Source organism: Mytilus galloprovincialis, chromosome 8, assembly GCF_965363235.1.
Source record: "Mytilus galloprovincialis chromosome 8, xbMytGall1.hap1.1, whole genome shotgun sequence".
NCBI lineage: Eukaryota > Metazoa > Mollusca > Bivalvia > Mytilida > Mytilidae > Mytilus > Mytilus galloprovincialis.
Genome location: NC_134845.1, coordinates 12,255,389 through 12,279,217, shown reverse-complemented (window position 1 = coordinate 12,279,217; position 23,829 = coordinate 12,255,389). Strand labels below are relative to the sequence as shown.

General features: G+C 32.4%; 1 protein-coding gene across 1 annotated transcript; it reads left to right on the top strand.

Annotated features, from left to right (window-relative positions):
* The first annotated feature begins 276 nt into the window (after positions 1-276).
* On the top strand, positions 277-18,731 carry LOC143085101 (sodium/glucose cotransporter 4-like). The gene is made up of 14 exons (XM_076261287.1): positions 277-394; positions 1,850-1,921; positions 3,402-3,506; positions 3,770-3,829; positions 5,248-5,352; positions 6,088-6,193; positions 6,548-6,628; positions 7,496-7,710; positions 9,790-9,925; positions 14,665-14,772; positions 15,432-15,751; positions 16,122-16,343; positions 16,815-16,938; positions 18,030-18,731. Exons 1-14 carry the CDS (start codon positions 317-319, stop codon positions 18,236-18,238), a joined length of 1,941 nt encoding a protein of 646 aa, XP_076117402.1. The 5' UTR covers positions 277-316; the 3' UTR covers positions 18,239-18,731.
* The last annotated feature ends 5,098 nt before the right edge of the window (positions 18,732-23,829 follow it).

Here is a 23,829-nt window from a genome sequence, read left to right as displayed (position 1 = left end):
GGCGACTGGTACCGATAAACAGCACTCATCAAGATAACATAGATAGTAGTAAACATATCATTTATCAGTCTATGTTAATGTTTAAATACAAATACCAGCATTAGCTAGAAAGGTTAAAGTCAGTAGGGCAGCGCCCTATACTTCGAACCAACCTTGAAACTTTAAGAAACTATTTTTAAAATGTTTTTATTATTTCCCCAATTGGTTTAAGTTACTATATTTAAACCACTGTACATATTCTCACAAGATCTCCCAGCTCTATCTTATCAATTTAATCCTCAATGTCCATCTTATCAGAATAAAGAAATCTTGATCAATGGCTGACAGTCTAGATACCATTGACTATGTTGTTATAGGGATCTATTTTATTGCAGTTTTATGTGTCGGAATTTGGGTAAGTGATGTTTCGTCCCTGAAAATAACATGTACTTTACGTTTGGTTTTAGTTTCGAAAAGTACTGTTATGTTGACAATTATTGGGTATGTACAAGAATCGATAGATAAAGATATTAACCTCTGGTGTCGTGTTTGTCGTACCTAAGACTTCTGACTTAAAGCAAAAATTTTGATATGAATGTAGGGTGATGTGGGGATATGACAATGACGTATTGACGATACAAAGCAGAAAGACAATTATTGATGAGTATGCTAGGGTCTTTAACTATAGGCAAATGTATAAACATGAGTCATATAGGAAACTCTAATGTCTTTAATACATGTACTAAAGACAAATTGCGAATAAAATTTGCTGATACTACTAAAACGTCTATTATAACATCAAAATCACAAGGCAATCACTGACAAAGTTCATCCCTTTGGACAGGATTTATAACATAAAGCTTAGTTAAAAAAAAGTTCTACTATCCCTCTGTATTACGGTAGTTAGAAGAACGGAAGTTGTGTCCATATGTTAATAAAAGAGCACACAATAAAAACGGGTCCTGAGAATGCATTCACCCTTACAACACAAGACGATGAAATCAGTAAATAAGTACAAGTAAATACCACTGAATAATACTTGTACCATACAAAAGAAAATACTAAAAGCAAGCTTTTAGTAACTACTATGCCGCTGATAATCAAATATGCTTGCTTACACTTTCATATATTACCATACTTTGACTATTTGTATCTTCCAACCCTTTTCTAAACATTGGCATCAAGAACTTTGCGGGAAACATAATTGTGCCGCAAAAGAGAAAACCAAATTTCAAATAAACATTTGAGTCGTATTTCAAACTGCAAAAAAGGTGAATCACAATTTCTCCCCGAAAAATACATGCTACAATGATTCGAAATTATGTAAATCATAAATTCTACCATCTAGTCAATTCAACTATGCAGCAACAAATATTTGAACAATTCGTACAATGTAAGCAAACAATTATGTTGTATAATTACATTAGATGTATGTTTCATTATAATACGTTATTCTGATTGGTTAACTAGCAATCTCGTGATATTCCTTAATCAATTGCATTACACAATGCAACTTTTGATTCATGATGACACGAGGTCCCACAATAAAGTGCACAGGTAAATGAAATAAAAACTTGATAAAAGGCGTATTTTCATGATCCTACAGGTAAAAATGTAATTATAAGTATTGAATGCTTTTTTTTGTAACTTTATAGGGTTGTAAAAGCGTTGACCGTGCGCACATTTTTAGTATGAAGCGCTTCCGCGCTTCATACAAAATGTACTTCGGTCAACGCTTTTACACCCCAATAAATTTACAAAAAAGAGCATTCAATTCTTAAATAAAACCTGATAAGTTCAAAGGATATATTTATTTTATACATATATGCATAGATTTTTTAATGCATATTTTATAATTGTATGATTTTAGTCAACATGTCGTCCAAACAGAGGCAACACAACAGGATACTTTTTGGCTGGAAAATCAATGCACTGGATACCGGTGAGTACAAAGTTGGAGAAATATAATGATCAAATTTGAACGAAATGGAAATGGGACGTGTAAGTTGTTTTGAAGTCAAGGATTATAGCCATGTATAGGCGCTGGTGTCTCTAAATAAATCAGAAGTCAAGGATTATAGCCATGTATAGGCGCTGGTGTCTCTAAATAAATCAGAAGTCAAGGATTATAGCTATGTATAGGCGCTGGTGTCTCTAAATAAATCAGAAGTCAAGGATTATAGCCATGTATAGGCGCTGGTGTCTCTAAATAAATCAGAAGTCAAGGATTATAGCCATGTATAGGCGCTGGTGTCTCTAAATAAATCAGAAGTCAAGGATTATAGGCATGTATAGGCGCTAGTGTCTCTAAATAAATCAGAAGTCAAGGATTATAGCCATGTATAGGCGCTGGTGTCTCTAAATAAATCAGAAGTAAAGGATTATAGCCGTGTATAGGCGCTGGTGTCTCTAAATAAATCAGAAGCCAAGGATTATAGCCATGTAAAGGCTCTGGTGTCTCTAAATAAATCAGAAGTCAAGGATTATAGCCATGTAAAGTCGCTGGTGTCTCTAAATAAATCAGAAGTCAAGGATTATAGCCATGTATAGGCGCTAGTGTCTCTAAATAAATCAGAAGTCATGGATTATAGCCATGTAAAGTCGCTGGTGTCTCTAAATAAATCAAAAGTCAAGGATTATAGCCATGTATAGGCGCTGGTGTCTCTAAATAAATCAGAAGTCAAGGATTATAGCCATGTATAGGCACTGGTGTCTCTAAATAAATCAGAAGTCAAGGATTATAGCCATGTATAGGCGCTGGTGTCTCTAAATAAATCAGAAGTCAAGGATTATAGCCATGTATAGGCGCTAGTGTCTCTAAATAAATCAGAAGTCAAGGATTATAGCCATGTATAGGCGCTGGTGTCTCTAAATAAATCAGAAGTCAAGGATTATAGCCATGTATAGGCGCTGGTGTCTGTAAATAAATCAGAAGCCAAGGATTATAGCCATGTAAAGGCGCTGGTGTCTCTAAATAAATAAGAAGTCAAGGATTATAGTCATGTATAGGCGCTGGTGTCTCTAAATAAATCAGAATACAATTATATAAAACTGAAGTCGTACTTTATTTGTAATGTTTACCAATACATGTAATCCGTGAAGTAATCATGCACCTCTTAGCTAGGGTATTTCCATTGGCGGACCCCCCTTTTTTTACGATCAATGCATTTGAATTGGGACATATGATTAGAACCCCCCTTTTCCCATTAAACACCTATTTGAAATATAACTGGTAACTCCCTTGTTTTGCAAATCCGGAGTGGATATTAAATCAGATCATTCTAAAATGTAAAATGAATGTTGAAGGGGTTCTATGCTTCTGTTTTGGTACATTTTGTACTTGTTTTTCTATCGAAAATTGTACTTGTATATTTTGTTATTGTATTACATGTAGTTTAATTGAACACGATTTTTGCAATTAGGTCGGTGCATCAATCTACGCCAGTAACATAGGAGCTCCAATGTTCATTGGTTTAGCTGGCACAGCTGCTGCTTCGGGATTGGCTGTCACTATTTATGAATGGATAGTAAGTATGACGTTTTTAAATCATAAATGTCTATGCAGGTGGATTTTACAAGAAATGCTCCTAATGTTAGAGACTATAGTTATTGAAATATGCAACATTTTAAAACCCATATTACTAGTTCAATTTCAGTGTAAAATCATATATGGCTTAAAGTTGTTTCCTACACTTCAATAATGTAATCGTTTTTTTTTTGTTGTTTTTTTTTTATATCATTTATATTATATTTATTGTTATTAATGATAGTTTATTGAATCTTATTTTAGGCGGTATATTTCTTGGTAGCACTTGGATGGGTGTTTCTACCGGTTTATATTTCGTCTGGGGTAAGCTATCTTATATACTTACATTGTATATGCCAACAAAAACAGGAAATTTAAAAAAAAAACTTAGATATAGTTCATTGCAATTTTTAATGTGTTTTTTGATAACGATAAAGCAATAATGTTTAGTGCGCATTACTTTAATATGGCACATTGGTGTAAGAATTCCAATATCTATCGTTTAATTCTCAAAAAGAAATTCCAGTTTTCATATATATGCATGTACATTGTAGCTTACATTGAAAACTCCAATATAAGGAATTTCCATCCTTTATTAAATCAAATTGCGTTTTGCAGCAACATTTCAGTTTCAAAAATGTGTAACACTTATTACATGTTAACAAAGGAAACAAACGACCATTCTATAGAACTAAAATAAGAAGATGCAAAAAAGACAACCGATAATCAAAGCCCGAAGAAAGACCACCATGGCCAAAACTAGTTTGTTTATAATCAATTATACGAAACTAAAGGCCAAATGACCGATCGTAAAACACTACACACAATGTTAAAGGTTATGCAACAAAGTATTTAGAAACTGGGGTTTGCCTCAGATTTAGTTGACCTTATATAAAGCAATGTTCAAAGCTCATAAATCGATTGAAAGAAAACAAATCCGGGTTGCAAACTTTAACCAAAGTAACTTGTGACACATAAAATTTGAGAGGAAAACAAAGAAAAATGGGAACACCGAAGTGCAACAAATGCCAACATACATAGAAACCAACAATTTGATAACAACTGCCATATTCCTGACTTGGTACAGTAAATTTTAAGAAAAAATGATGCGCTGAGCCTGGATTTGTGGCTAGTCAAACCTCCCGCTAATATGGAAATGTACAAAATATCGATAAAATGACAACACTACGTGACAGAAATGCAGCACAAAATACACACAAGAACGCTTATCACTAAGAAACGCACAAATCTTTATTTATGTTGGGTGGATTTGGTTATTTTTATGTCCTTTTTGGTAGTATAGCTCCTTAACTGTTTCGGTTCTTATTCATCCTTGGTTTCAAATATTTGGTATTGAGCGTTCCTTATGCCGATAAATCCAGAAAGCACCTCTAACGCATAAAATTTACAACGTGTTGTTTTCATTTACTTAATCTACAAACACGGGACTAAACTTAGTTGTTCTAAAAGGATTCTCAATTCCTAGTCCTAAAGCGACACCCATGATGTTCCTCATGACAAATACAAACTCGATGATAAGTTGCATCTTGTTTTATTATATACGGGAAAAGGCGAACGGGACTTTGGCTACCACTAATCGAGCAAACATTTTGCATTGCTCTTTCAACTACTTATTATGTATATATATATATATATGTCTATCTTAATATGATAATTATTTTTTCTTTACTTTCATTGATATCTGACATATACTTCTATTGCGGTTTGATTTTGTTTTTAAGGTTTTTACGATGCCAGAATATTTGCGGAAACGATTTGGTGGAAAGAGAATAAGGATGTTTTCGTCGTTCTTTGCATTAATAGGATTTATTCTTTTTAATATCTCGGTAAGAACATGTTATAAAATACTCCCAAGTGTATGGCTTCTTACTAAATCACTAATTAATAATTATAACAAAAACCATTGAACAAAGTACACAAAAACATGGAAGAAAAATACAAAAGAAATTAATAAAATATTTATTTGAGATCACCCCCAGTTTTGGTGGGGTTCGTGTTGCTTAGTCCTTCGTTTTCTATTTTGTGTACTATTAGATTTTTTTTTGTTTTTTTTTCCTTTTTAGCCATGGCGTTGCCAGTTCATTTTCGATTTATGAGTTTGAATGTCCCTCTGGTATCTACCTCCCCTCTCTTGTCGTCGATTTAAATGCTTTTTGCTAGGCATGCACATATTTTACTCGAACTTTTTGTGTATTGGATAACTAGATAATTCAGAATATAATTAGTATATATACATATTATTTACAATATACAATGAAACTTAATTCATTACTGAAGTCATTAAAAAGAAGTTTAGACGATTGATAGAATAAAACATAATGTATTAAAATGTTGTATAATTGTATTTCAAGAAATTTATACATGTTATTATAATATATACATATATACCAGTAGCTGAGCTGATTACTAACCTGGGTAATCAGTGGAATATTACAGGATGCATCAAGAAAGTTTGGTTTCTTGGTGTAACAATGTAACAAGCATATATTTGGTGAATAAATATATAATGTTGTTTAAAAAAGAAAAAAATTATTTAAATAAATCATGTACATTTTATTTAGATAGAAATATACTCAGGCGCCATTTTTCTACAACAGATTTTGAAATGGAATATGCATTTATGCGTTGTCCTGATATTGATCGTAACAGCTTTATTTACAGTTATAGGTAATTATAATACTCATGATATGAAATTGCGTAACAAAAACAGTATGATTTTTGCTCTCAAGTGTATAAACATTTTGATTTTTCATAAAGATTGATTATATCTTGAAGGATATGTGTATTATATCTTGAAGGATGTATGTAACTTACAAGTGTCCTTTCGCACGTACCAGTACAAAACTCATTTCTTAAAAGACTTAAAACATTTGTAAAAGAGTTCTCTTAATATGTTTTAATGAAAGTTTTCTAAACTGGAAAAAGGAAAGGTAATCAGATAGTTGCAGTTGATTACATTAATTATGCTTACGACCTGAGTTCATCAGCTTTCATATAAGTAATTGTAAATTATCTCATCAGGAGGTTTAGCGTCCGTTATTTACACAGACACCTTACAATCAGCAGTACTTCTCATCAGTGCTACAATATTAGCGGTCATGGGTAAGACTATTTAAAGATTTATTCTATTGTGTATTCACATAACAATGCCAAAATATGATCTACTTTTGAAAGTGTTTCATTAGTGTAGCCAGATTGAGGACAAAATTGGATACAGATTAACATGGTATACATGAAGCCTTAAGTTTTCCCTTTATGTTAACATGTCATGTAGCGCATAGTGGCTGGACTAGTATAACTCGTTAGCTACTGGGATCGTGTTCAGCAGTAATTATGTCATAAAACAAAATGACAAAATGAAATGAGAGAGAACAAAAAGTCAGCAATTTAATGTTGATCATAATAATATCTGCCGACATGACCGCATACATGCCAAATAATCACAATCATTTGACGATTGAACATCTCTATTTTGTAGCTGGTAAAACTCGTATATTGTATACATAGAAGTGAAAAGAACAATCTAGTCACACGTGTTACTTGTGCATGTCTCGATACAAAATTGACAGAATATAATTATATCACAGTATTTCGGTGATTTTTACTATAAAAAAAAACATATTTGAAAGATTGCTTTCAACAATAATATGCAATAAACAAACAAAACAATTCAATAAGAGACTTAATCTTGTCAGCAATTTGATATGAACAACAACATTTTTTGAGACAGCACATAGGCATGCCTTCATTTACAGTAAATTAAAAAACTTTAGCCATTCATTAACAACACACATACAAGCATGGTTACATTGAAAGACCAAACGTCTATTTCTATTTAAAAATGTTCAGAGTTCAAACTCATTTTAACATAGGTAGAAAGAACTGAAAAATTTAAGTTGAACTTGTTAGTGTAACACATTTTACCGAAAAAAACCATCACCATAATTTGATAAGTGAAATTTTTAACAGGACTGAATGAGGTTGGTGGATGGAGCGGTATGACAGCCAAGTACATGACAAGTATCGCCAATCAGACTTTCAACAACCAATCATACCAGGAATGTGGTAAACCACGTGAGGATTCGTTTCACATTCTTAGAAGTCCAGTTTCCGGCGATATTCCATGGACTGGTGCATTTTCAGGGTTATCGTTCTTGGGACTATATGTATGGAGTCAGGATCAGGTAATAATTCTGTTAGTCTTTTTAAAGTCCACACAGTTTTAATATTGTATACTTAATTACTAACTACACAATACAACTAATGATATCATCATACAAAAGGAGTTCATGCTTTTATATTTTGAATTTCAATCAAATGGTTAGTATATACAATTTAAGGAGATGTGCTATTGTGGTTTTATTGCCAATAAAACAATCATTTAATGGATTGCGTATTGTGCCATCTTCAACAATGAGGAAATTTAATACTGAAAATTCACAAATGTAAAAGGTCATGACATGACACAATGGGATACAATGAAAACAAATAAAACAACGATCGACATATGACAAAATGATGAACAAAAACAAATATGACAGACAACCACTAAACAACAGGCTCCTGTTTTAGGATAGGAACATACACAATGTGGGGAGGTTAGTCATGTTTGCAAGCGTATAGCCATAAGGTCCTGTCTCAAACTTAGGAACGTAGGTCAATAACATTAAATTATAAACTGCTTGACAAATGTATTAGGTATTGACAATTCACTTGGAAACTCAACATATACCCCAGGACACTAATCAAAGGAGATTATCCTGAATATTCATAGTTCTGTTCTATTTTCCTTGAGAATTTCAATCATAGAAAATGAACTGGGTCTATCTTTACTGCAGTGGATACCTAAACTGCATAAGTTTCCTTGCAAACAGTTCCAAGTGTTCCACAAAATCTCTTTCTAAATTATTAATTTCAATTTTGTCAAAGCAAGGCTTTAAAGCTAATGTGAAACTCATATTCGAGAGGTGGCGCAAGTCAGAAGTGGATACTTATAAATTACTACGATCTTTTCTTAAAGAACATAATCTAAGACTCTTACATCATACAATATAAATACATATCTGACTTTTCTATACTTTAAACTTATATTCACCATCCCAAACCTAATTTAAATTTGTTGGTCTTGCTTTCTTTCTTAAAAAAAGGTTAATGTAGTTACAAGAATCTTGTCTTAGGGAGGGATATAGCGTACTTTGTAAAACATCACTCTGATTAAAACATAAAATTTTCCGAATTTGACATCCTCAAGAAGCTTAATTTCTTGATTGACAACATATTTATAAACTTTGGAGAACTTGTATTTCTTCAAACAATCAGTATACCAATGGGAACCAACTGAGCTTCTTGTCGTCTTGTTACTTTGTTCATATAAGACTCACTTCATATGCGAGCTTCTTAGGAAGAAAGAAAATAAGTTTGGGGTATCCTTCATCTATTTTGAATATACATTCTTGACTAATATCTATAATTGACTATGAGGGTCGGTTGAAAGCAAAACTTTACGACAAAAAAGATAAATGCACCATCTAAATTGTGAACTTTCCATTTTTATGTAGCAACATGAAAGCAGCGCCTGCATACGGAGTACATGTATAAATTTCCCAGTTGATACGATACTCTTATATTTCCTATTGTGATTTCCTTGATAGAGGGTTGCTGCTCACAAGGTAACAAATAAATCAAGAGTTCCAAATGGTTGAGTTGAAACCATCCCATCATCCATATTACGAACGCCATCAGTTGGTTGACTGTTTCAGATGACGAAAAATGTGTTCAAATGGTCGTCACTATAACACCGTCCCCAAATAACATACCTTCACTACCTTTTCGTTAGGTTTCTGTTGGTCGATCTTTATTTTTTCCTCTTTTTGTAATATTTTGCAAAATTGTATTTTCCATCATGCTGCTATATCTCTTCCTTTTATTACTTTAGTTTCATTGAATTCCATGTTTAACATTACTAAACTTCACCAGGTGTGTTCATATATTTCAACTTGTTGAGCAGTATATGATTACCCATCCGGAGCACCATGTATCATCCCCCCTATTTTATTGGTTTCGTTTTGCTTAGTGTTTATTGGTCTATGTTTCTATGTTTTCTATACTGTTTGTGGTTTTCTTTATATATATGGCGTTGTCAGTTTAGTTTTGACTAATGAGTTGATAGTCCCTTTGGTATATTTCGCCCCTCTTTTAGATTTATATTAGCTGTAGTATGATATCGCACAAAACGCCTCATCTAAAGTCTTGTATCATTTCAGTTGATTGTACAAAGAACTCTTTCGGCAAAGAATATGGTGCATGCTAAAGCAGCAACATTGTTTGCATCCGTATTAAAATTGACCGGATTATTATTATTTATAATTCCTGGAATGATCAGTAGAATACTATACACAGGTTTGTAGATAGACGAAAATAAAATAAAATATATATGAATCTACAGATAAAGTAAGTAGATCTCAAAACATTATTATACATATGAATACAAAGGAAGGTAATTGATTTATATTAATGATAATCCCATTAATAATATTACTATGAGTAAACATACTATATATGAACGCACTTATACACTGTATATACATGTATTCTGAACAAAAATATATTCCTTGATACTATGTTTACTTGTGTTTTTATCATAGGATTTTTAAAGCATATATTGGATTATAGTTAAGCAAATAGTTTGCAAAACCCAAAAAGAACAAACAGTATATTCAAATCCAGATAAGGAAAACGCATGTCAATTTAATATTGTTCAGATGGTGATCAATTCGTTATGCACATTTGTTAAATTTACGAAAACTATGAAACATAAGAATGAAAACTTCCAAAAGGCACTGATAGCAAAAAAAAAAAGGATGAATATACAAGACAATGAAAGTCGAGAGTCAATGCAAAGTAAATATTTTATGTAACAGTGTGTATTGCTGTTATTAGTTAAGTATGTACAAATCTTCAACATTAAACTTAAACCTAAAATCTCTGCGAATGGACTTTTTTTCTGCATAATATTTTAATTAGGTACATGTATAGTACACGTAATATGAGGAAGGCGCTACCTTAAATGCCAGCTTTGTACTAAGACAATGTCCTAAATATAGATTAGGTTGTTGGTTGTTTAACGTCCAGTGGCAAATATTTCATGCATGTTCAGAACGAATGTCCTAGGCTACATTAATATATTGCTTATGTCTAAAATAAAATTATAAGTTCAGATGGAAAATGTGTAGGGAACGAACATTGAACTTGAAAAGGCATGAGGGGTAATGGTATTTTTCCTGAAAAAAATATTCTGATTCCCAAATTGATGAATAAAAATTCTATTCAAGCATACGACAAAAAAAATATTTTGATATTGACCAAAAATGATTTTATCTTTCAGAAATGCAAAATAAATTGAACTTTTATATATCTAAAAACATAAAACTTCCCAAACCGCACATGTAACTCCGTACACAGTAGTTTTTAAGGTGATAATAAGGCTGTATTTGCCAATTTGTTATGATATACCTTTAAACTAGTGTTAAATTTTGACTAAATAAGTTTAATTGAAAGCGCTGAAGGGCTTTCGTAAAAAAAAAATCTGACTCTAATAAACAAACATTTGTAATTCTGATCATCGTCAGTTTGTGAGTTCTACATCAATTTTTTGTACTAATTAAGAGTCAGTTTTATGTTATTTTTTGCATATATATTTTTTTTTGTTACATGTACAGGATGTAGCTTACTTTTCAAGTTTTTAAATGGCAGCAAAATAAAATTGAGAATGGAAATGGGAAATACAATTATTTTTGTATGTGCCTGTCCCAAGTCAGGAGCCTGTAATTCAGTGGTTGTCTTTTGTTTATGTGTTACATATTTGTTTTTCTTTCATTTTTTTACATAAATAAGGCCGTTAGTTTTCTTGTTTGAATTGTTTTACATTGTCTTATCGGGACCTTTTATAGCTGACAATGTGGTTTGGGCTTTGCTCATTGTTGAAGGCCGTACGGTTACCTATAGTTGTTAATGTTTGTGTCATTTTTGTCTTTTGTGGATAGTTGTCTCATTGGCAAATACCACATCTTCTTTTTTTATAATACAAGCATACAAAAGTAATCATGTCATATTTTTGTGTCATAGTTGTTTTCAAGAAGACACATTTGGTTTCTAGACAATAACTTGAGTATAAGTGAATGGATCTCTATGAAACTTTAATACACAAAAGGAAGATTAGAATTGATTTTGGTACAACATTATTGGGGAGGGTTCTTTTCCAAATTTTGGGGTTTTCTTCCAAAAATTACCTTATTTACATTGATTATACTCGTCTAGTATTATATATAGATGCAACAAATAGTGATTTGGCAGGAGATGCACTCAAAATAGGGTATTTTTTATTTAATATTTTATCTGTAATTTGTGCACTTTTCCAATGATATGTACTTCTTGATAATGTCTATGTGAGTATCATGATGAAGAAAATATATTTAGTAAGTATATATTCACAATTGACCTGCTCAAGTGCACTGCAAAAGGATCTTCTTTGATTCCCTTCAATTCCAAAAATTACACATGATTGTTTGTTCTCACAGAAACACATGAGTTATTTGGTAAATAAAACACTTGTCATTGTTTGAAACTTTCAGTAATAAAAATTTAGTTTAGCCTGTTTGAAAGTTTCACTGATTATGAACATTTTTAACAGAAAATGTACAAAACACTTGATAAAATTGCATTATCTGCAGAATTATTGATATCTTTCCTCACAATATATTCACAAGTACATTAGAACTAACATATTGTCCATGCTATTCTGATCTGAGTTTTTATTCATACATATACTGGCATGGCTGGTGCTGTTTTAAGTTCTCTTCTTTTTCTGTTTCTTGAGAAGTATTTGTTTAACCTGTTCAGTCACTATAAAGTGTTACATTTCTTATTTAGACGCAACACATAAATAGTGACCAAAAAGGTACTGCTTTCACATGAGAGAAGCTAGAAAAAAAATTAAATGTACACATTTTCAATATTTTTTTTAGGACTTACTATCATATAAAATTAAGGAGATATGTAGTTAGAGACTGCTGCTGAATAGAAATATGTGGGTTCACCTGATACCTGTTTTTAAATTAGTCCATATTGAAGTTTAAAGGATCCAAAATTAAAACATGTTTGATTCTAACTGACATAAATATATTTTATATGCTAAACATACATCTGAGGTTGTATCAGGCTGTGCATGGCGAAGCATTTTATTGCCTTTAGGTTTGTACTTTTTTTTTTTTGGTCATGAAAACAAATTTGTAGTTCTGTTGTGAAGTTGCTAACATGAGAATACCCAAATTGCACCTAAATTGTCAGTTTTTTACCAACTTTTTTTATGTACCAGACAAAAGTTTATTCTATGCTAATTTTGTAGACTATCCTTGTTTACAATATAGATACACCATTTTAATTTTGAGTCCATGTAGAGTCATTGAAAAATGGGTTTGAAATTACATCTAAACAATCCATGATACTGTAATGAGGTGAGTACCCAAATTCCATACATCATTACATGTATGGTTACTTTCAAATCCTTAAAACTGGAATATAAACATAAATTTTGTTTTATTTCTTCAAATATTTCAAACAATTTGACATTATTTAATACTTTAAACTATTTTTTTTTTAAGAAAAGGATGCTGGTAACAAATTTAATTTGCTCATTTTAAAAAGATGATAATAAGATAACTTCACATGGTGAAAGCAAACTTAGTAAAATTTTTGAAGGTTTTTTTTGCTGAATAGGTGCAATTTGGTTACTGAGTATAATTTTGGTACTGTGAGGTTATATAACCATAAGTGTGTATTGCTAAATAGGTTGAAATGTGAACCTGATAGTGATATAGCGATAAAGTACTTGGTAGAGTGAAAATGTTTTGATCAGGTTTAAACTGATGCATAAAATATGCAGGCCACTGTTGCAGCTTGAATTTTAAAGGATGTAGCCCACATACTTCCAAGTAACATGCCCTGTATATACCTATCAAAGTTCTCATTCTCATGGGTTAAAATAAATCTATCTTCCAATAAAATCCAATTTTGGACAATATGGGAGCATACAATAGTTCTAAATGTACTACTCAGACTCAAGTCTCCTTTTATGAATAAACTAAGAGGGAGAAAACAAAACAGTTTCCATCTCCTGGGACTGTACATGCTGTATAAGGCGTGACAAAATCATAGAAAAGATTTGTTGAGATTTTGCCAAAGAAGTACAGAATTAGAAGATTGTGAATTATTTGAATATTTGTTTGTGTTCTAAACTTTTGTTAAGTTTTGAATTAGTCTGTGGGCTACCATAGGATCCAGAGGGAGCGGTACGTTGGAAAAAAATGTTGATAGTAGTTATAAAGGTAATCACTGAAGCCTGAAGCATGACTGGAGCACCCTGTCAGCGCGCCCCCCCCCCCTTTTATGAAAAATGCTGGATTCGCCATTGACTCCATGAATAACCGTGACAACCAGTCAACAGTATAATTATCACTGTTCCTTGATTTGGGGAATAATGTGGCAGATGAACATAAGTAGTCGTGGTCAACCAGTGCACCGTAGTTTACCCCGCATGCCGCATATGGCCATTATAAAAAATAAATCCGAAATGTATTGCTTGCGGAGTTCTTTTCTGTGTTCCCATGCCTGGACGGAACTTTTACACTAAATATGTTATCGTTAACTGAGATTGTGTGACTTTTAAATGAAGTACCTGTGATTTTTAGGTAATTTGTTTTGACTTCACTGATAATGGAATGTTGAAGCAGACGAAACATGGCGTCAGATGTTGTTGTCCTCACTTCGGTAATTTCCGTGGTACAATTAAATTTAAATAAGCTTCACAAGTTACAAAAATTTCTGAATTCTTGTTTTTGCAAACAAATAGAAATTCATGTCGTATTAAACATTGAAATTTTTCCGATCTGCCCCGTTTTTACAAGATCGCGTTGAAACGTTAAATTTGGCCGCCATTAAAAAAAAATCGTACGAGATTTAACGAGAGTGACGAAACTTTTCAGATGGGTCGTCTAGAAAGAGTTATCGTTCTTTGTCCCAAAACGATGCTTCTACCATAAGTGCCAGCATAGCTGGCATATAAGTATAGGCTTATTATTTAGATGACATAGCCTGTGCTGATCCTAAATCCTGTGAAGAATTTTGTAATAACAAAGCTGGATGTAGTAACTTTGCATATCCAGTGTTGGTTATCAGACTACTGCCAAAAGGTAATGTATTTGTTATTATTACGATTAACAAAAATGTTAAACATGTTAAACATGGAATTCAATCAGACTAAAGTAATAAAAGGAAAAGATATAGCAGCATGATGGAAAATGCAATTTTGCAAAATATTACAAAAAGAGGAAAAAATAAAGATCGACCAACAGAAACCTAACGAAAAGGTAGTGAGCGCATTTGCTCTAGAAATGTTAACGTTCCTGTATCTAAACCCTTTTTACGGTACACCTTTTACATAATATGGTCAATTCTGTTGGAATATCGTCAGCCATTTATGGACCTAACGATTTTAATCAGAATTTTAAGGCATCAAAACGTTTATTTGCACGAGACAGAAGGTTTCATATAGACAGCGAGATATATTAGCTTTTATATTTCAAAGTTCAAAGTAATTTTATGCGACTGTCATCAAAGCGAGAGGTTTAGGTAACTATAAAATTTAATCCAAAATTTTCTACATAAGGAAATGGCTGTACCAAGTCATGAATATGAAAATTGTTTAACATTCGTTTATTGTGTTTGAGCTTCTGGTTTTGCCATTTAATAAGGGGCTTTTTTTATAAATTCCTTGGAGTTCGGTATTTGTGTTATGTTATTTTTCATTCTGAGCATTTCTTGTTGTATATGTATTTGCTGTGTTTTGAAGGACTTCGAGGACTAATGTTGGCAGCACTGTTAGCAGCGTTAATGAGTTCGATGACATCTATATTGAATAGTGGTAGTTCTATTATGACCATGGACATTTGGAGACAATTCCGAAAACAAGCACCCCAATCCGAACTGATGATTGTAGGAAGACTAACAGTTCTTGTACTTGTTGTACTAAGCGTGTTATGGCTACCGATTCTAAAGTCGGCGGAGGCAGGAATCATTTGGTTTTACATGCAAGCGATCAGATCTTATCTGATACCACCGATGTGTGTTCTGTTTGTCTTGGGTTTATTCTGGAAGAAACTAACAGAACAGGTAATTTGCTCCTGGTAATTAATAATCATTTACTAAAAATAAGATTGATAATCAAAATCAAAACAGAATTGAATATAAAGTAAGCTATCAGGTTACCTATGCATATAATTTGGCCGTCAATGGTTTGATATTTTATGTGCCAAATAATTATTGAGTTATATACACGAAGCCGTTTTGTCACTTTTGCAAAGAACCACATAGTTCAAGATATATGAAGTTATATCTTATTGATGATCGATGTGAGAATAATGAACCGATGAATCGAGATTTTTCCATAATATTTACATTTAACACCAGAAGACCATGTAATGTGTATAACTGATATGTTTGCACAATATATAAACATAAATCATTGTATTATTTATTCCAGGGAGCCTTCTGGGGACTAATTCTTGGCCTTATTGTTGGAATTATAAGAATGGTCTTGGATTTTTCTTTTCGTGCACCTCTCTGTGGTAGTGGAGATCCAGACAACCGCCCAGCAATAGTTAGCAAAGTAGATTTTCTACATTTTGCAGCAATATTAGGTTTAGTCACAACAGGAGCAATGATTCTGATTAGCATGTTTACTGAACCAAGACCAGATAGAAAGGTAGTAATACAGACCTTTGTTATACAAACAGAGAAACTTAATTTGTGTCAAAAAGACTCTATGATAGTCAGATGTTGCTACAAATCATATTCTTAACTTGAAATCATGCAGTCTATCGTTTTTATCCATGTCAATATGTGATTGGATAGTTGCTTATAATTGAGAAAAGCAACGGTGGCCAAATGTTAGATATATTTTTTTCGGAATAAAAATGATTTTTAACTATTTAGAATAAAAAAAAATTGAATATCTACTAAACTAAAATCCAACTGCAAAAGATTTTCAAGCGACAAAATTACAGGCTTCCAATACAAGATCACAAAGAATGAGAATCTCTTATTGCTGTTTTATGTTGAATTTTACTTGTACTTTCTTTTGAATATTTACATTATTAACGTTAAAAGGTCTTTCCAAATAAATATTCAATAACGTTGAACTTTAGTTTATCTAATCAGTTTTTCTGTTTTATAGTTGAAAAGGGTAACATGGTGGACCAGAAACGATGAGGATGAACCTGAGTTATCTTCTGATGAGGAAGAGGATTTCGGGTTTGATTCTGAAAACGAACAAAGACAACCCGTTGAAACATTGGATAGTAAGTATCAGTCTTTGGAAAATTGTAACATTGGAGACGGTTAAATGTTTTTAAAATAAATACTGAAAATCCAAAATCATATGCAAACGTTGACGACCTGATGTAAACCAAAGGGGACGAAAAGTTACAAGACGTAAGCAGGAGAACTCTCCAAAGTGTATTCGTCCACGTTCAATGTCAACGGCTTTAAACTGTCAATAACAACGAGAACTAACAGATGTGTTTGTTCTTGTTCGGACCTTTTTTTGTGATAATGCCCTAAATCGATTGATAAAAAACAAATCCGGGTTACAAACTAAAACTGAGGGAAACGCATCAAATATAAGAGGAGAACTACAACACAACAGAAACACAACATCAAAATGTAGCACACACAGAAACGAACTATGATATAACAATAGCCATTTTCCTAACTTGGTACAGGACATTTTAAGAAATAAAATGATGGCTTGAACCTGGTGTTGTGGCATGCCACACCTCCCGCATTTATGGCAATGTTAAATATAACATTAAAATGACAACATAACAGGACAGGACTACAATACAAATAACTGGGAGAACATATAGTACAGAGAAACACACGAAAAGGTACCAGATTTAAAATTTGATACACCAGACGTGCGTTCCGTCCACACAGGACTAACCAGTGACACTCAGATGATTTTTTTCTCTCGAAAAAGTACAAAGTAGAAAAGCATAGAGGACCAAAAGTTCCAAAACATTGAGACCAATACGGTTAGGATTTTCTGTCTGAGTTTAAGAACATTATTATTTAGAATAATTTATACTTTTGAAAACAATAAATTTTATAAAATGACTATTATAGATACACATGATAGACCCGAAGTGTTGACTAACTACAGAATAAAAACTTATACATTACATAACACAACCTGAACTAGCACATGAAAATACAAAGCCGAGTTAGCCAAAGCCATCAACGCAGTGACGTCACATTTGAAATTCTAAAGTGACGTCACTTTTGAATTTATAAGGTATACAAAGTATTCGAGGAAGTAGAAATCTGTTTACGAATATCATTATGTAATATATAATTTATGAAAGTATTAATATCCGTTTTCTTAAAACAGATGAAAAATGTCAAATGCTACAGAAATGCAAAGATTGGATATGTGGAACTATAAAGGAACCAAAATCTAAGTTATCTCCTGAGGAAAAAGGTTTACTGAGAAAAAAGATGACCTCCCTATCGGAGAAAACAAGGAACAGACGAATACTGAACTGCGCTGCAGTATTAATTATAATAGGAACAACAGTACTTATAGCAGTGTTTCACTGAAAAGACTCCAGTATTTATAGCAGTTTCACTGTCATGCTGTACAGTATTAATAACAGTGTTCCCCTGACAAGAACTACAGTATTTATAGCACTGTTGCACTGAAAAAAATAACTACAGTATTTAAAAGCATTGTGGCACTGAAAACATTACTACAGTATTTATAGCAGTGTGGCACTGAAAAAAATAACTACAGTATTTATAGCAGTGTGGCACTGAAAAAAAACCTACAGTATTTAAAGCAGTGTGGCACTGAAAAAAATAACTACAGTATTTATAGCAGTGAGTGTGGCACTTACAAGAACGACATAAAGGAAATTATTGTTTCACTGACAATAACTACAATATTTAAAGCAGTCAATGACGAGAATTGTTGTAAATGTATCAAACATTTGATCAGACATGTACATGTAATATACGGGTACTTATGTGTCTTGTTTTTATATCGGAAATATTTGTTTTGAAATAAAGAATAGTTTTGACAGATCTCGATAAATGAAGGATTTCCTCTTTTATTAACATATCAGCCCATAAAAGTCAGTGGTATCGTATACTATAACAAGATTTTTTTAAAAAATAAAACTAACAGACATTCTCATTTAAACCACCACAAAGAAACTACACTATTAATTGATATGTTCATGATACAGACTATTATACACATGACGGTCAATTAATTGCATTTATCTTGTAGGTCGTAATTCCATGTTTCTTGTTTAATTGTATTTAATAGTATTCACAAGTGGAAAGCTCAAACAAAAATAAAAACAAAAATACTAGGTTGAAAATATATTCATAAATAAAGGCAACAGTAGTATACCGCTGTTCAAAACTCATAAATCCATGGACAAAAAACAAAATCGGGGTAACAAACCAAAACCGAGCGAAACGCATTAAATATAAGAGGAGAACAACGACACAACATCGAAACGCAACACACACAGAAACAGACCAATCATCAGACAAAACACCACGAGAATAACAAATGTAACATGAAAACCAAATACATGAATTTGGGATAGACAAGTACCGTGCCACGTCTTATCTCAATATCTCAAAAATAAGAGAAAACACAAACGACTCAACGTTAAAATGCAACACAAAGAGAAACGAACAATATATAACAATGACCATCTTCCTGACTTGGTACAGGACACTTTTAAAGGGGAATAAAAGTGGTGGGTTGAACCTGGTTTTAAGGCATGCCAAACCTCGCACTTTAATGGCAAAGTTAAATATAACATTGAAATGACAACATAATATTACAGGACTACAATACAAATAAATAGGAGAACATATTAGACACAGAAAAACATGATTAATAGATAACAAAAAGCATCAGGTTTAAAATTCAATACGCCAAAAACGCGCCTTGCCCACACAAGACTCACCAGTGACGCCCAGATATAAAAGATCGAAAGTGAAAAAAGTACAAAGTTGTACAGCACTGAAGATCAAAAGTTGAAAAGGTTTCGCAAAATACGGCATTGTTTTTATGCCCGGGATAAGAACATTCTTATTATATAGAACAATTCATGCTATTGCAAACAGTAAATTTTATCAAATGAATATGAAAGAGATATACACAAAAAAACTAAAGTATTAACTAATTAACTAATTACAGAAAACTAAACCTGAAAACTGATTTTTCCATAAACTGCTTTTTTAATTTTTTTTTATTTTATCAATATGGCTATACATATTTACTACCACTGGATCGATTCCACTGCCGGTTGAGTTTTAATTACCCGAGGGTATCACCAGCCCAGTAGTCAGCACTGTGCTGACATGAATTATCATTGATATGGTCATATTTATAAATTAACTTTACAAAACGTTTGAATTTTTGAAATACTTAGGCTTTTTTACCTCAGGAATAGATTATTTCAGCTGTATTTGGCTAAACTTTTAGGAATTTTTTGTCCTCAATGCTCTTCAATTTTGTATTTGCTTGGCATTATAACGGTTTTTTTTATTCGAGTGTCTCTGATGAGTCTTTTGTAGACGAAACGCGCGTCTAGCGTAAATACAAAATGTAATCCTGGTATCTATGAGGAGTTTTTTTTAGACAAACTACGGACGTCGTTCTCCCTTTTTCATTATTATTAGAAAGTTCATTATTATTATAGAAAGTAAATAGGATTAATGCTAAGACGTTATTTATATGAAAGTATGTTTAAGTTATATCTCTATCTACAATAGTGGTATTAGATTTCCAATAATTAACACATAGATCTCAAATTAGACCTTTACATTCCATGTGCAAAGGTGCGTTTCTACTGGCATAATAAAGTGAATTAGTTTCCATCTAAGCAATCTGAACTTATATTTTAATATAAAGATTTGAAAATAAAATGTAAAACCGGTATAATGGAATATCAGTGTCTACTTTGACTACAAATAGTATTCTCCCCTCCCAGTTTTATAAACTAAATAGGATAGCTGGGTCTTGTTGCCTGTTTGTGTATTGGCATCATGTTTTAAACTTAATCATTTCCAGAAGAATAACGTGTTAATCTTGACTGCGTTGACTTTAATCTTATATTTAGACGTAGTTGATTTTTCACTGCCTAACTTGAGATTTATAATCCACATGCTCATATTTTGAATATTTGAATAATGTAAATTATTGTCATAGGTATCATTCTGTAAATGATGCACGTTTTAATAGATACAATATAACATGTTGATTTGTATTTGTTATATTGTCTAATGTGACTTCCAATATATTCTGGATTTGCAACACTTGCTGCCACACAACTATTTGGAAGTATTTTTAAAGCATGCATTTAGAAAAATAAAATAACATTCTTAAAATTTAATGCACGTATGGAGCGCTTTGCATGATCTGATATCATACGCATCTCTCAAATCTAAAAAAAAAATAATAAGTCAAGTATGTTAAAATAAACGTGAACATACAGCGTTATATATGATCAAACGAGACTTAAAAGTAAGGCTAAATTTATCTCCGGTCGATTTTCCCTTTAGGAAGTTTGAACCTTCTTTTTGTTATAACTTTAATCAAGGAGGGACGAAAGGTTATCAATGGTTAATTGATTTTGTCCTATTCCTGATTGTTAACTGTTTTGATTTCGAATGGCGGGTTGTGTATGCTAAACAGAAGAAATATAACCCTTGCACCCAGCCTCGCTCTTTTGGAGTTCATTCGACTCGGTTTTTAATTGAAACTTGATTTGTCTCTATCTGTTCAATTACGAGATTTAAACACTGGTTTAACTACTATTGCCTTAATTTAATTATAATAGAAATGTGTACTCTGAAATCCATAGCTTACGTTTACGTCGATATTTCATACTGTAGGCATTATTCATTTTGTTCAATTAAATATTTTGTGCTTGTGCTTAAAAGACAATACTAACCAGTTGAGTTCAGTTAGCAACACTTTTACCTGGCATAACTTATGTTATTGGTTATATCCTTACGTATACTGTTTCTATACACTGTCAGGTAATGTCATAATATGCAAGGAATATGATGTTTTAATGTTTGTTCATAAGTATTTCTTGTTGTAGTAATCATGTTCAATTATGAAAATGATACCCCACGACTGAAAACGCTTATCAACGATACCAGGCTTGTAAACTGTGGATAAGCAAATGTTTGTGACCCCGTGCGTGTTGGCGATTATCCCGTGTTTTACAACCTCCATGACGAATCTACGTTAACAACAGGTAAAATACTTATCAAAGGTACCATGTTTATAATTTAATAAGCCAGACGGGCGTTTCGGCTATATAAGACTAATCAGTGACGTTCAGACCAGAAACGGTATAAAGCCAAACAAGTACAAAACTGAAGAGCATTGGGGACCCAAAATTTCAAAAAGTTGTGCCAAATACGGCTAAGGTAATATATGCATGTGATAAGAAAATCCTTAGTATTTCGAAAAATTCATAAGTTTCTTAACAACAAAAATAAAACAAACATCACCATATAATTGATGTCAACACCGAAGTGCTGACTACTGGGGTGGTGATACCCTCGGGGACGAAACGTCCTCCAGCAGTGGCATCGATCTAGAGGTGTAAATAGTTATCAATGCTTATGCTTTAATATTTAAAAGATATCCAACCACATAGGTTTGAAGGGTAGAATCAAAAGAATGAAATCCAGAGAACAGTACACATACATTACAAATCAAAGATCCGACGTCTGTTAAGAAACAAAGCATAAGGTGTATATAAACAAAATATCTTGAAACCTCTGGCAATACGATGCGTAATTATTGAGTCTTTTTACACAGGCACTTATCTCAGAAAAAAAAATACTATTTACCTTTATATAGGATTTTTTTTTTCTGAGACGAGTGCCTGTGTTTTTTTAATACTTTTTACTACTAGTTGCCTTTTCAAATTTTCTATACTGGTGTGTTCTTTTGTCTTTAACATATAGTATTAATCTTTTATTTTTACAAATTCTTTACTAATTAGTTCTTACCTCGGAGACTTGTATAGTTTTCAAGAACACAAAACAAATATGTTGTAAAAAAGTAAAATCACAAAAATACTGAGCTCCGAGGAAAATTCAATTTGAAAGACCCTAATCACATTGCAAAATAAAATGACAAAACACATCAAACGGATGGACAACAACTGTCATATTCCTGACTTGGTACAGGCATTTTCAAATGTAAGAAAATGGTGAATTGAATATGGTTTTACAGCGCTAAACCTCTCACGTGTACGACAGTCGTGTCAAGTTTAATAATATTGATAATGATGCGTGAACAAAACAAGCAGAATCGGTAAAAATGTCACAAATAAGGGTAATAAGTCTAATTCGGTAGGTTACATTCGTGAAAAGGTAACGGGATTGTAGTTACGACATAAGGAACATATCAAATATCGTCTTTACAACAGATATTCACTAACGGTGAACCAACTCGTGATGATTTCAGTTTCCCAAAACGTCACTATTGGGAAGCCGAAATCATTTCTTTCGTCGTAAAGTTTTGTTTTCAACCGACCTTCATAGTCAATTTCTAGGCATAAATCCTAAACAAGTGGCAAAATCAAGTGCTCAGACACATCAAACCAAACGAAGGGACAACAACTGTCTTATTCCTGACTTGGTACAGGCATTTCCTGTTTAGAAAATGGTAGATTGAATTTGGTTTTATAGCGCTAAACCTCTCAATTATACAACAGTCTCATCAAATTCCGTTAAAAACCAAGTCGGATGACATTATAATAAGTTTTAAATAAAAGAAAAATATGCTTGACAATATAAATCGGAAGGCTGCTTTCACATTATACTTTGACGAAAAAATTTAACGATTACAACTAGACGAAACTTCATATATCATATATGTTGAAAATAAAAGTATGTATCCCAAGTACACAGATGCCACATCTGCACTATCATTTTCTATGTTCAGTGGACCGTGAAAATGGGATAAAATGTCTAATTTGGCATTGAAATTAGAAAGATTATATCATAGGGAACATGTTTACTAAGTGTCAAGTTGATTGGACTACAACTTCATCAAAAACTACCTCGACCAAAAACTTTAACCTGAAGTAGGACGAACGGACGGACGGACGCACAGCCATAAAACATAATGCCTATAA